This window comes from Zootoca vivipara, chromosome 7 (assembly GCF_965207765.1).
Source record: "Zootoca vivipara chromosome 7, rZooViv2.hap1.1, whole genome shotgun sequence".
In the NCBI taxonomy this organism is placed as follows: domain Eukaryota; kingdom Metazoa; phylum Chordata; class Lepidosauria; order Squamata; family Lacertidae; genus Zootoca; species Zootoca vivipara.
Window position 1 is genome coordinate 49,065,419 of NC_142590.1, and position 14,098 is coordinate 49,079,516.

The following is a 14,098-nucleotide window of genomic DNA, read 5'->3' on the forward strand; positions in this document are numbered from 1 at the left end:
GACCTGTAAATCAAGTGCTTTTGACTAACCTCCAACTCCGTATTAGCTTGCCTTGGGTTGGTGTTTTCTACTCAGAAACAGAATGATGTCATGGGGCTCCCATGGTGCCTTGATTTTCCTTGTCTGCAGGGCCGTCTTACCCATAGGCGCTAGGGGTGCGGCGGGGCACCCGGGTGCCGGGCTCTCAGGGGCGCCAGGTCGAGAGTCCGGGGCCCAAGAGTTGAGTCCAGGGAAGAGCCTGCCCGTTGGTTGGAGTGCTGCGGTGCGACTGAGCCAGCAAGGTGCTGAGGCGGCTGGCCGGCTCCGCCCTCCTGCGTGCCTGGGACTGGGCAACCTGGGGGGGACACCGGGCAGATCTTTGCATCCCAGCGCCGCATATGCTCAAGATAGCCCTGCTTGTCTGGCTCTGGTTTGACTCTGTTTCAAGGCTGATCTTTTGTTACCTAGACCCAGATCCCTCTGAAGATGTGCTGACTACCTCCGCAGTGGAACTTTCTGTGCTGCAAAGGCTGGGCTTGCATAGGTAGGAACCTTCCATGTATCTGTTTCTTGTGAGCACGAAGGGCTGAATGAAGCATGGCACCTATTCCAAGAAGGTGGCACGAAAATGATCTTGCAGTCAGATGGAAGCAAACAGCTGCATTTGGGATCATGTCGACCCAAGTAGACAATCTCGCAGGACATTGTAAAACCATGGGGAATCTTGCCATATTATTTCCCGACCGGTTTGCTTTGTATACCTTGGCACTGCAATCCCTTTGCCCTTCTTCTTGAACAGAAGTACTGTATTCCCATCTGGATCTCTTTGCTCAGACTTTTTGTAAATCAAGAGGATTAAGAATGCAACATGTTGTGGATGTCATGCAATTCTACTCAATATTGATCCAGAGCAGATTCCAATGTATAGTTAGCAGAGTAAAAACTTAAACACGTTGCAGGATTCCAAACAAACAAACAAACAAACAAACAAACAAACAAACAAATAGACCAGAGACAATTAATATTTCATCCAGCACAGCTTTACTGCAACTGAAGGCAAATGAGCATAATGGTCACAAATCCAATACATGCAGGATTGGCACTGTCCATAAGAAATCCAGTTGCAGCAGACTTAACTTAAACTTACAATAACTTATAATAAGTCTAAACCTTAACACCAAGCATACTATGTACAGAGCACCACACCAGAAGGAAAAGAGATAGAAAGAGAAAAGTGCAACCCAGGCTGCTTCTGGCCTTACTTTAATAGTCAGCATAACCTTGACAGAAAGAGATAAGAGAACTCAGCTTCTCTGAAGGAATAACCCAAACATCATGAACCTTCTGCTTGTTTCTTTCACACAGAGAACCCTCTTGAATTAAGTAGAATAGGAAAGATCACTACACATCAGATCAATACTTCCTGCACTAAGAAATGCAAACTGACAGTGGATTCCCCTCTCCCCACCCCTCAGTTAGTGAGCATTTAGCTTCTTGTACAATTTCAGATTTAGACAAAGGCTGTCCTGGTTGGAAACCACAGGTCCTCCAACCTGCTGTGCTGTCTGTGCCCTGCCAAATCTCTTATGGCTCTGCTTTCTCTTCCTTCGCAGGGTAGCTTTGACAGAGCAGGATGTGGAGGTGAGTTGAATGCTCTTGTCTCCACATGGCTTGATGTCTAGTATCACTTTTGAGTGCCACTTTGAATGAAATATTCTGAGGCTTACTTAGCGAGACCATCGTCAGAACAGCAAATGATCATAGCAATCAGCTTCAACCTCGCAGTTGATTTGGGGGACTTGCTTTCCAGCTGCTAGTTGGGCAGTGGCTCTGGCCATTGTGATGCTCTGACTATTCAGTCAATCAGGTTGTTATTCTTCGTAGCCCGTGGCCATAACATTATTAAATCGCAAAACAAACAAACAAGATAACCCAAGAGTGAGTTCGAACATCCATTCGTAGAACTGCAGATTGCCAAAACTTAAAATTTACCCAAATCATTTAGCTTTCAAAATTCCCTTGGCAATTTACACTGTTTTATATAGCTAAACTATACACAACAAATTTGTCTACGTTGGTCAGCAGCCTTCTAATTTTGAAATCATTTAACAATTCTGGAATGAACAGAGAACTCTGTTGGAACCAAGTTGATGGACTATGCCGGAATGGCAAAATTAACTGGGAAACTCAGAAATCAAGAAGAGAAGAACTTTAAAAAAGAATGGTGAAAGTTCATAATTTATTTACGAGACCATTGTAAGCAGGTTAAAACATTAGGAGGATTTTAAACACACTTGTAAAGTAATGGAAAGTATGGATAATTTGGAAGGATAAAAATTTGGATAAGTGTTGATATGGAGTTGTAAATATTACCATTTGGGACCCATGGAAGAGATGGGGGAAAGTCAGGAGATTCAGAGTAATTTTGATAGTTAGATCTTGAATTGTTATTTGTCGCATGTTTATATTTTTTTAAAAATCAAATGAATATATATAATAAAAAACAACCACAGATAAATCTGTTGGTATGTGAGGGGTGTGTGTGCAGTTCCACCCATCCTTGGGTGAGAGTCTTGGTGGGGCACAGCAAGCTGGGTGAGAGCCAGATTGCTTGGAGGAGCAGTACATCTGTGTGACTGATGGGTGGCTGTTTGTATTGTTATTCACATTGTTCTGTCCATGAATGGCTTCATTGTCTCCTTGGGTTTTTTCTATTCATTTTTGTTGAGTGGAAGGAGTGACTGGTGTTAGCGGGTCGGTGACTGAATGGGAGACATTACCGTGTTTCCCCTTTTTTAATACGTAGTCATAAAGTAAGCCATGGCAGGATTTCTAGGCATTTGCGAAACGTAAGACATACCCCGAAAATAAGACATACCTCGGAGAGGCTTGAGACCATGTGGGAGGGGGTGCATGAATTGAGCGCGTTGCCAGGCGAGCCGCGCTGGGAGCCTCCCCGCTCTTCCCAGGACTTTTTTCCACTCGGGCCGAGCGCCCGGACAGGGAAACCCCCCCGCGTCAGGAGCGCTGCTGGCCCTTTTCGCGCTGCCAGGGCAACGGACGGCGGCGGGAGCGCTGCTGGCCCCTTCCACACCTTTAGAGCGTCGTGGGCTGCATGGCCCAAGGGTGAGCGGCAACGGGAGGCCTGCGGGCCCTTCCGCGCCGCCGGGGCGATGGGTGGCGGCGGGAGCGCTGCTGGCCCCTTCCGCGCCTCTGGAGCGTCATGGGCTGCATGGCCCAAGGCTGAGCGGCAACGGGAGGCCTGCGGGCCCTTCCGCGCTGCCGGGGCGATGGGTGGCGGTGAGAGCGCAGCTGGCCCCTCCCGCGCCTCTGGAGCGTCGTGGGCTGCATGGCCCAAGGCTGAACAGTGACGGGAGGCCTGTGGGCCCTTTCGCGCTGCCGGGGCGACGGACGGCTTTTTTTCTAATCGCTTTTAAAAACAAGGCGCTGGACTGGAGGGACCTTTGGTTTGGTCCGCCTGGGCTCTTTCTGTTTAAGCGCGTGCCGGGAGAACAGTTCTTCAGAGAGGCTCTCCCGGCTTCCGCCTTGGGCTCTGTAGCACCACCTCCCACACAGAGGAAGCATGAGAAGCGCAGCTGCCGAGGGCCCCGCTGACCCCCGCAGAAGCCCTCACGCCCCTCCCTTAAAGCCATGTTGTGCCGGAGCAGCCCGGCAACGTCTCGCCCCGCTCCCAATCCGCCTTGCCACCCACGAGTGGGCCATTTCAGATTCCGCCCCACTCCCGCCCTGCCTCCTCAGCCGCTGTGCGACCTAACCCCCGCCAGCCAGCCAGCCAGCCAGCCGCCCAAGCCTGGCTCCTTGAAGGCTTTGCCTTAGCAAAATCCCTGCCTAGGCTGGAGCTGGGGGAGCCTCGCGCCATCGCTTCACACGCCCGCTCACGGCGAGCACCAAGCTCCCCCGGCGTGGAACCTGCCCGGTTCCCGCGTGCGCAGGTTCAGGCCGCGGCTTCGGCACTGAACGGACAGCGGCGGGAGCGCTGCTGGCCCCCTTCCGCCCCACCGGAATGTTGTGGGCTGCATGGCCTCGGCGCCCGCGGAGCACCCAGCAGCGGATAGACTTTCCTCCCTTCCTGTATTCCAAGAGCCAGTCTCTGCAAATTCCACCCTTCCTGCCTGCCTTATAAGACCAACGAGCAACAGAAGGTACCATAATAAAATAAAATAAAAACCTAATGAAAAATTAAGACATCCCCTGAAAATAAGACACCTTGTGCTTTTTTGAGGAAAAAAAGTTATAAGACGGTGTCTTAAAAAGGGGGAAACACGGTAGAGTGATTGGGTGGATGATGTGTTTGGGTGTATTGGTGGGAGCAAAAAGGGACAAGTGATACTGAATGAGTAATAGGTATTTATGATTTGTGCAGATGCAAGGCAGAATTTAAGTCTCACATGTAGTATTTTGCAAGTCAGGGTGTGCCTTGGTAAGAGGCAGGCTGGAGACGGAAGGGATCCCTGACTCTAAAGATGTTTTTAAATGTCTTTAGTTTTAGTGATTTTATTGTTTTATTGCATTGCACTGCAGTTTCTCCGTTTCATTGTTTGTTATATATATCACATTTATTGTTTTGTAAATCACTTAGAGACTGATTTCAGTATTAATTAATACAAATATTATATAATGCACAATGTTTTCAGTATGGCTGATGCTCTGACTAACCACCTGCTGCCCTTGGCAGAGAAAATCCCGCACAAATCTAAAGTTGTCCATAGAGCAAGTGTTAAGTTGATCAGCAGCTCATTGCACATAGTTGGTAAATCTCTACATTCACAACTGCTGATCATTCCCAATCCATTTGCAGCACATTCCAAGGGCTTTGCTAGAAAGTATAGCATGGGAAAATGCACTGTTCCCAATGTGACGTCGTTAAGTCACATTTTCCCAATAGTTAAATCACAATGTATTATTGCTGGGAAGGTGCAATACTTTCTTCAGTTATCAGGGCATGTCTTGAACAATTATGACTTTGAGATGTGCCTGGAAGATGGATTCGCAAGACTCTACAGGCACCTGCTTGATGGTCATGATGACACCAATAACAATGGGCCTCCCAAAGTCTTACTGTCTCCACCCAGTGCCCAGCCTGAATGTGTGTAGACATTAGACTAGAAACATGGCGCTCCAACCGGAGTTGACTGACCAGTCTCCAGGCACAGCCTTGAAGTGCTTCTTATCAGTTTAACTCACACAGAGAGATGTATACACAACTGGCAACCTGATTTGCCCTTCATCCACCCACCCCCCATTGGCTGTCGAGGTGAAACTGACAAGAGCCTGGAAACTTCAGGAACACATTTGCATAAAATTGAAACATTTAAGCAAACTATAGATGCGTGTTTCTGGAACTGGCCTTCCTTTTCTCACAAGCCAGGCCATAAACATTTCCCCTAAAATGTTTTGTTTTTGCAACTATGCTGGTGAGTTTCCTTTCCTTTTTTCTTTGTAAACCTATGCTTGCATTTGAATGCCGGCTGAGTTTCCTGAGAGTCGTTTGCTATGTTTTGACCTGCCCCCTTTCTTGGCAGGCAGCTTTTGCACACCTGGCTCTTGCCTTCCGCTGTGACGCGTTCACGCTGAGGCGGCGAGTGCAGGTGGAAGAGCGAGCAAGGAACACAGCTGAGGAGAATATTCAGCATGAGCTTGGGGAATGCCGGGCGATGCTGCAGGTCAGTGAAGCCATGTCCCAAGAACCCTTGGCTATTTGGACCATTCATTTGCTGCATTCCTCTTAAAGCATTGAGACTAAATTTGGCACGAAGGTTCCTGAGATCTTGGTGTTTTGATGCAGTTGGCTGCCATTTTGAATCAAGATGGTGGACTGAACCTTTCAAAGCTGCACTGATTATTTTTGTTTCTTAGAATTCTCAAGCAATGCTGGGTATGAGGCTGCTAGTCTGTTGCAAGGTACAAACAGGATCACTGTTCACTATAAACACTTTAGGGGATGTGGTGCTTTTTTTTGCATGTGTCATGCTGTCTTGCATCTATACAGTACACAGCACATAGTCCAGTGAGTGGTGCTGTCTCCTCCCCTTTACTGATCCTCATGGTCACCATATACCTCTTTTCTCAACATTTTTAAGTGGGTGTCCCTCACCATCATTCAGTGTGTCATTTAAAAATCATGTTACTTGCACTATTCCACCAGGGTGCAATTGCATAAATCTGAAAACTGCAAAGTTACTTCCGAATATGGTTGGGTGATAGCTGTCGGTAAGCAGCCTAAGTTAATTGCGCTTAGTTTCCGTTGAAATAAATGAGACTTGAGTAATGGTTAACTTGATCCCATGGATTTTTGATTGGGCCTAATTTCAACTATCTTCATTTCGATCCAGCTGTTCACAGAATATCACAGATATTCACAGAATATGAGGTCCTGCTGGAGGAAAAGGGGGAGGTGATTTTGATGGATTCCTTCTTCCCCCTGAAGACCCCATGGCCACCTCTCCACACTATTTTGGAGGTCCCCCAATCCTCCAGAGCTGTTTTTCCCCCAAGGGGGGCAACAACAGAGAGGAGGAATCAGCGAAAATCGGCTCCCTCTGCTTCCTCCAGCTGGAGCACCCTGTGAACAGAGATTGTCTAAACCAAACATCAAACTGCTGGTGAATATGTCTAATGTGTAATTAATGATCCATTGCTTGGGATTGCATTTTTTATCAGGTCTGGTGAAGAACCCAAGTTTGGAGTTAGGCTGATATTCCAGTTAATCCAATATTTTCCATCTTGTGTTTTATCTCTCCAGAAGCTGGATCAGGCCTGCCTGGACTCCAGGCACAAGGAATTGGTAGAACATTTGCGAAGCAGTCTTGCCGTCCTAGAAGGAGCAATTGAACGGGCAACGGGCGCAGCGGAGAAATTAGGATCTGTCCATCAGGTCAGTTACCAGGCTAGGTGGTCAACATAAGGCAAAGGACTGTGCACTCTTCTACAAATGTGTCTTTTTGCCAGTGTAGACCTGAGATTCACACTATCGGTTGTTTTAAAGATTTACCATAGGCATGAGGAAATCTCATTTAGCCCTAGATTCAATTTCCCTTCTAACCAACCTTCTTGGGCGCCACATGCCACTGCAAAAGTGGGCAGAACAATTGCTATAAATTTTACCTTTGTACAGCAGGCTAATTTCTGCAAACACTTGCACACCCCCACGACCCTCCATCCAGACAGGTAAGAGGTGTTTTCAGAGTTCAAGGACACATTCCAGCCAGGCAAAAACACTCAAGGAGATTGGGAAGCGGGGCTCATGAGGGATGGGACTAAGGAGGGAGTCTGGCCTGTGGAGAATTCTGAGGGCCAGATTGCGTTTGGCTTCTGGGCCTGAGCTCCGCCAACTTACTGTATCGAGATTTTGAAGCTCTTTTTATTAAAAGGACTCTTGTTGTTTTCTTTCAAAAGCTGATACAGCACAATGGCAAAGAGAATGTGCTCTGGAGGACCAGGAATCCCCCAGTTTAATCTGCTATTAACTCTATAGGTTATTAACTCTGTAGGCAATCCACCCCCTTGCACCCGAAGAACCTCCATGGCCAATCTGCAATACAGAAATAAGTAAGCCTGCAGCAATATCTCCAGGTCCCTTCCCAAGAGGATTGTGCTGGCTTTTGGTCTCTGAGCTACCTTGCCCCACTGCTTTGCCTTAAACCACCCCTTGCCATCTCTCCCACAGGAGGCCCGCATGAGCCGGGCCACAGAGGTGATGGTGCAGCACGTCGAGAACCTGAAAAGGCACCACGTGAGGGAGCACACGGAGCTGGAGGAGATGAAGAGGCTCATTCAGCAGAACTCTCGTAACCGGCAGCTGGCAGAAAACAGGGGTGAGTTGGGGCCCGCTTTCGTGCAAAGGGTGGCTGTGCGGTGCCTTGAGATGTAAACATAATGTGAACAAATGCTGATGTGCGGGCAGAAGGGGCATTAGCAGGAATAAGAAGACACCAGGCACTGGAGTCAGTACTCAGAAGCAAGTTGCATGGGGCTTTTTTGGGTGTTAAAATGGATTGTAGGTAACAGCACACTGGTGAAAAGCCAACACTTACAGTGCATCAATTCAGTTGAACTGCAAATACATGAGAGGTGATTCTAGAGAAACAAAACCAGCTCTTTGCTACTGCTGCCATGGAGGGTCCTTCCCTGGCAACTTGCATTACATGTACCAGTGAAGCCCTTTGAACTGACTTGAAGCTTCGTTCAGCTGCCAACAGAAGAAGCTGCCTTATACTGAATCAGACCATTGCTCCATCCAGCTCAGTATTCTCTACACCAACTGGCAGCATCTCCCCAGGGTTTTGGGTTAAGGTGTCTTCCAACCTGCCCTGCAGATGCCAGGATTGCACCTCAGACCATCTGCATGCAGGTGCTCCTATCCTATAGGGAAAATATGGGTGGGAAGTCTTCATACTTGACAGATATACTTAATTTTTTTTTACTAAGACCGTCTCCCCGAAAGATCTCCCAACCAGAACTAGGAACAAAAGACATACAGTTAAAGAACAGGGTGCCCTTGTGTACATTATGAGCCTAGGAATTTGTTTTCAGTATCTTGCAGTCCTGTCAAACAAAGTACTTTCCTAGTTGCCCTTTCTGTACTTAAGCAGTCTAATTTAAGGCGGGTGGTTTTTGTTGTTGTTGTTCAAAATATTTTCCATTATATTATGAAATCATAAATTATCCACATTATCCACAAATTATCCAAGTTACTGCAGATTATCTGCAAGTTGCTACTAAATTCCAATCTACCTTCTGCTCAAGTGTGTGTTAGAGCACAAAGCAGTTCAAGGCAGATGCAGGGATTGCCTTTATGAACATGGGAGGCCTTCCCATAGTCAGGCCATTGACCTCAATATTGTCTACACTGACCAGCAGCATCTCTCCAAGGTTTCTGACTGGAGACTTCCCCAGCTCTACCTGGAGATGCCAAGGGCAGAACCTGCGACAAAGCATGTGTCGTACCACTGAGCTACAACCCTTCCCCTGTTTTTGTCTCCCTAGACGATAGTGAGCAGAGACTGAAGCATCCTCCAATGCGAATGTTCCAGCAGGTAAAGTGGCAGGGTGGGTGGGGGGACTGTGTGCAGCTCCTCATGTGTTTCATGGAGCACAGGACCTGCCTTCTAGAAGCTGTGCTGCTGCTGCTGCTTTCCCTGAGATCATGCCAGTAGGCAAATGGGTCACTTTGGCCCTTCAAGTATTGTTCAGTTCCATGAATGGGCCCTTTTACAAATGAGCTCTTGAGCAGAGGTCTAGCTGCCCTAACCATACTAGCTAGTTACAGGTAGGTAGCCGTGTTGGTCTGAGTCGAAACAAAATAAAAAAATTCCTTCAGTAGCACCTTAAAGACCAACTAAGTTTTTATTTTGGTATGAGCTTTCGTGTACATGCACACTTCTTCAGGCACTTCTTCACTGAAACAGAAGTAACCAGACCCATATGTATATTCAGAGGGTCGGGGGGTGATGGGAATGGGTGATGGGCTGATAGGAGTGGTAAACCTGTTGATGACTGTTAACGACTGTTAATGACTGCAGTTGGTCTTGTGGGAAATAGCAAAGGCTGAGGTGCTAAGGAAAGCTTGAACATGTATAATGAGATAAGAATCCTATGTCTCTGTTCATGCCAGGTGTCTCCATTGTTTTAAGCTTGGTAATGAGTTGCAATTCAGCGACTTCTCTTTCCAGTCTGTTTCTGAAAATTTTCTGTAATAAAACAGCTGCTTTGAGATCTTGCATAGAATGTCCTGGGAGATTGAAGGGTTCTCCTACTGGTTTCTCTGTCTTGTGATTCCTGATGTCAGATTTATGTCCATTTATCCTTTGGCGTAGGGTTTCCTCCCTTTCATTGCCTACAGACAGCCACCCAATCTCAAACAACTCCTTACCCACAATAATACAACCACCAGACTTAACATGGACACTGGTACCAGAGCCTGCAATAAACCCAGATGCCAACTTTGCTGCCACATACACCCGGACAACACCATTACTGGCCTCAACAACATCCAACATACCATCTGAGGACTATTTAATTGCTCATCTTCTAACATTGTGTATGCCATCAAATGCCAACAGTGCCCTTCAGCTCTCTATATTGGACAAACAGGCCAAACCCTACGCCAAAGGACTTTCCCATATATTCAATAACCCAACATGCTACAAGTCTCTTTAATGAAAGCTGAACATTCAGGTAATATGCATTCTTCACAGGCCTCCCTGTAACTACTGCTCTGCTAATTAGGATTGTTCTTCTGTGTCCCAGGGATCAGCTCGCCGTAGAGTCAGCATTGCAGTTATTCCCAGGCAGCTGATGGTAAGGAAGCCCTCCCTCTATTTTTTGCAGTGAAGCTTTTTGCAGTGAAGGATATGCCTGATGCCTGATCTTTGTGGCTTGCTGGTTTGCAGTGCACCAAAACACAGTGACGTCCCACATGTGAACTGAATTGCCCATTAAGCATTCCAGACATGAATCTAATTCCACCCGGGCACATTCTGGAATTCTTCCATGAGTTTATTCAAATCTAAGTTGAGATCATTTTTGTATTGCCTGAAGGTAGAAAAGCAAGCTTTTACTAAGCCATGTTTATTAAAGCTTACCAGTATTGGAGTTCCGGTTCCGGTCGCAGGAATGGCTGACCCTTTTTCCATCTTTCCGACCTTCATAAGGAATTTGGCGGTTGCTAGGGGAGTAAATGGCAACCTCCCCACCTCTCCGGGGGTTACGGAGAGGGCCGCAGGCCCGCAGATGCCCCTAAACCCACCCCGACCTTTCAAGGGGCGGGGGGGCCAGGGCTGAAAGCACTTATGGAGGAGCGGAGCTCCCCGGACGCCGACCTGCGTAGCGGGATCTCCATGATCAAAGAAGATAATTGGGCTTAAATTCATGGACGTGCTTCAAAAAGGAAGGGCAGAAGCTCTGTTTATTGCCAAGGAATTTTCGCTGCTGAGCGTGAGGAGTGAGGGAGTATATCATCGGCAAGAAAGATTGATTGGGACGCCACGAGAAGGGAAGTGAGTCTTCTTTATTCTTTCATACACTCTACGAGTTATTTTATACCTTCCCGGACGTGATGTCCTGTTTGTTTGGAACAAATGAGAAATGGAACTTAACTGTGTGAGTTAGACTCTATAAAACTATTGATATGATATGGTTAGAAGCTGTAAAACTGTTGAAGAGAGGGCCCCCCCTCCAACTGGACAATCGGAGTGCGGCTGGAAGCGTTTGGATTTATGAGGTGTGACGCACTTGGAATTTGAACAGCGATCTGAAGTTAAGTTCAGCTATAGGGCAAGGAGAGCTATAAATCTGTTAAGAGTTTCTACATAATGTGACAGCTGTGCCTATGCCCGGAAAGCTGTAAATTTTACTATGATCGTCTGCAAAAAAAAACGTCGAGAAGAAAACGAAAGTGATCTGAGCTTTTCAAGATGGCGCTGTTTTGTGTTGAAAGACCTACGCAAGAAGAAAGCACTCCAGACAAAGAGGATTTATGGGGATTTAGGGGGAGGCCGGACTGATTAAAACTCACACAGGAGAATGAATATATGGGAAATCTCATTTGATGCTTATTTCAGCAGCGGTGGAAAAATCGGATGAATGGATGAAAGAAGAAAATATTTTAGTGACTGCAGGGGAAGATCGAGATTATCATGGATTATGAGTGACTATTTGGACTTTAGAATAAAGAGGGCAGTAAGCAGTTGCGAGAAAACCCCAATTTTTTGAAGCATGGGAACTCCAAAATTGTATATGATTTGGTATAATATTCGGTTTAATTGATATGGATTTGTATAATTTGGAATAATGGATGTGACATAGTTGTATTTTAATTGGAAAATTAATAAAAATAGATTGTAAAAAAAAAAATAAAGCTTACCAGTATTGAAGGCTGTGTAATTCCTAAGTGCCGTTGCAATGCATGATGGGAAATGATTCTGTTCATTTCCAGTCTGTTCTAATTCCAAGCAATGCACCCTTTAGGCCTGAAAGTGACCTGAAAACATGTTGGTAGTGATGATTCGGTATTTGTGTTCTTATTATCAAGTTATTATCAACATTGGTATGCGTCAATCCCATTCATTTTTTGGACATTATTTCCATAGTACCACATTCAAGACCAGCCTTGGGCTGCTCCAAGACGGGCATGTTTATGGAACATTTGTGCTGATTTGCTTGTGCAATATCTGCAATAGAATATGACGCTGACATCAAGTGGTAGTTATCCCACAGTTCCAGTGCTTTCCCCCGTCCCTTTTCTTACTGCATTTTTTGGGGGGTTTTAAGCACAAGAGCTCTGCATTGCAATGTACTCACTTTCACAGGGGTGAGTTATGAAGGTGTTTTTTTTATTCCATGAAGGACATATGCTGGCATCCACTTGAATGGGTGAGAGAGGTCAGTGCAAAAGTGCTGACAGTCTGGAAGCGAACTTGCTATAAGGATCCCAAGTTCTGTTCCGGGTGCAATATATGCTATTCTAACAAGCCTGGGACAACAAGGCACTATGCAGGAGTGGTGCTTTATTTCCTGTTGCTGCAAGTTTGCCTATTCTCCTTATCCACTGGCTGTGAAGCTGAACTGGAAGGCCTTCTTTACATTATCTTCTTCAGGATTAAGCAAAATCGCTATACATACACAAAGGAACTAGTGTCACCAAAAGGGACACAAGTTCAAGTCCCTGACTGGCAAAAACGAGAAAGAAGAAAATGCGCATCATGCTTTTGTCTGCTTTCCATGTCCATGTGAGTTCATGTGACTCACTTTTTATCTGACTCTTTGCTTCATGCGGCTTTTTGTTTTCATTAAAGTTAACAATCACTGGCAAAAGTGCTTTGTGCCAGCCTCTGAGGCTTCCAGTGAGCTACAGATTCCTAGCAGCGCTGTTAACCACAGGGAATCAGCAGACATGAGTCATCCCCTCCTCCTCAGATCCTGGGATTCAGAATGCCACATTTTGGAATTCCCTTTAGTTACTCAAGTTTTCAGGCTTTGAGGGCTAGGAGACTCCCGACTGCCAGTATTTTGCGGGAGGGTTTTTGAGTGCAAACTGGGAAATTATAGTTTCCACAATTAAAGTGGATTAAAGTGCTCTCACTCTAGTGCCGTAAATCCAGTTACAATTTTGCAGTTAGGAACGTGATGAGGAAATTAACTGAAAAGTGCGGAGTGAATAAATAACTAACAGGAAGATGTGTAAACACCCTGCAAGAAAATCAGGATGGATGCTTGTTGTTTTATAACCACCCCGCAAACAAATCAGAACAAATGCTCAATAAATATTGGATATAGTTTAATCCCTGTGTAAGCTTTGTGCAAGAGACCAGGGTTCAAATCCCTGCTGAACTTAGCAGGTGAACTTGGACTAGTCACAACCTCTCCGTCTAACCTACCTCACAGGGTTGTTGTGAGGATAAAACTGGGGGTGGGCGTGAGAACCATGTACGCCAACAGGAGCTCCTTGCAGGAAAGGTGGGATGTAAGGAAATAAAAATTAAAAAAAATATAATAAATAGGTTATCTGGAAAAGCTCTTAGTACTACCAAATCAAAGCTGTAGTTTCAGAATAGTGGAGTTACACACTGCTCACGCTCCATTATTCTGTTGATCCAGTTTTCGATGCTACCGAATTTTGTTACTTTCTTCCAAGTCCCCAGAAGAATTGATGCAAGTGGCTCAAGGCTTCCCAGCCTCTCTTCATCTTTTGCTCACAATTCTCCTTGATTCTTATTGCAGCACTTTCACAGCCCTGAAAATGAGCAGAGCTCTGAGGGGGAGGCAATTAAGTCAACGGCGGCGGAGGAGGAGGAGGTGGAGGAGGAGAACCCAGACAGGTAGGGATGGGTTGATGCAAGAGGCAAAGCTTGATTCAAGTGTGCGGAATAGTCTTGCTTGGTCGTTGGCATGTCCAGTGTGGCTATCTATCATTTCCTCCCCACAGACAATCGCACAATCTCCAGGAAGACTCTGCTGACAATTACTTTCTCCTGCATGCAGCATCTCCCAGGTTCTCCCAGCAGAGCATGGCAGGGACAACCAGAATCGAGTATGATGTATTATTATTATTATTATTTATTAATTTTGTGTACCACTTTTCCTCTGAAGATCACAGGGC

At 46.1% G+C, this 14,098-nt stretch overlaps 1 protein-coding gene across 7 annotated transcripts in view; it reads left to right on the forward strand.

Moving 5' to 3' along the window:
- LOC118088167 (uncharacterized) overlaps nucleotides 1–14,098 on the forward strand; it is a 29,218-nt gene that overhangs the window by 12,895 nt on the left and 2,225 nt on the right. For all 7 annotated transcript variants that reach the window (XM_088673329.1, XM_060277007.2, XM_060277004.2 and 4 more), the window contains 9 exons: nucleotides 448–523; nucleotides 1,593–1,620; nucleotides 5,523–5,663; nucleotides 6,743–6,874; nucleotides 7,667–7,814; nucleotides 8,986–9,035; nucleotides 10,249–10,299; nucleotides 13,720–13,817; nucleotides 13,925–14,029. In XM_088673329.1, coding sequence (XP_088529455.1) covers nucleotides 448–523; nucleotides 1,593–1,620; nucleotides 5,523–5,663; nucleotides 6,743–6,874; nucleotides 7,667–7,814; nucleotides 8,986–9,035; nucleotides 10,249–10,299; nucleotides 13,720–13,817; nucleotides 13,925–14,029 — 829 coding nt within the window. The remainder of the gene's footprint in view (nucleotides 1–447; nucleotides 524–1,592; nucleotides 1,621–5,522; nucleotides 5,664–6,742; nucleotides 6,875–7,666; nucleotides 7,815–8,985; nucleotides 9,036–10,248; nucleotides 10,300–13,719; nucleotides 13,818–13,924; nucleotides 14,030–14,098) is intronic.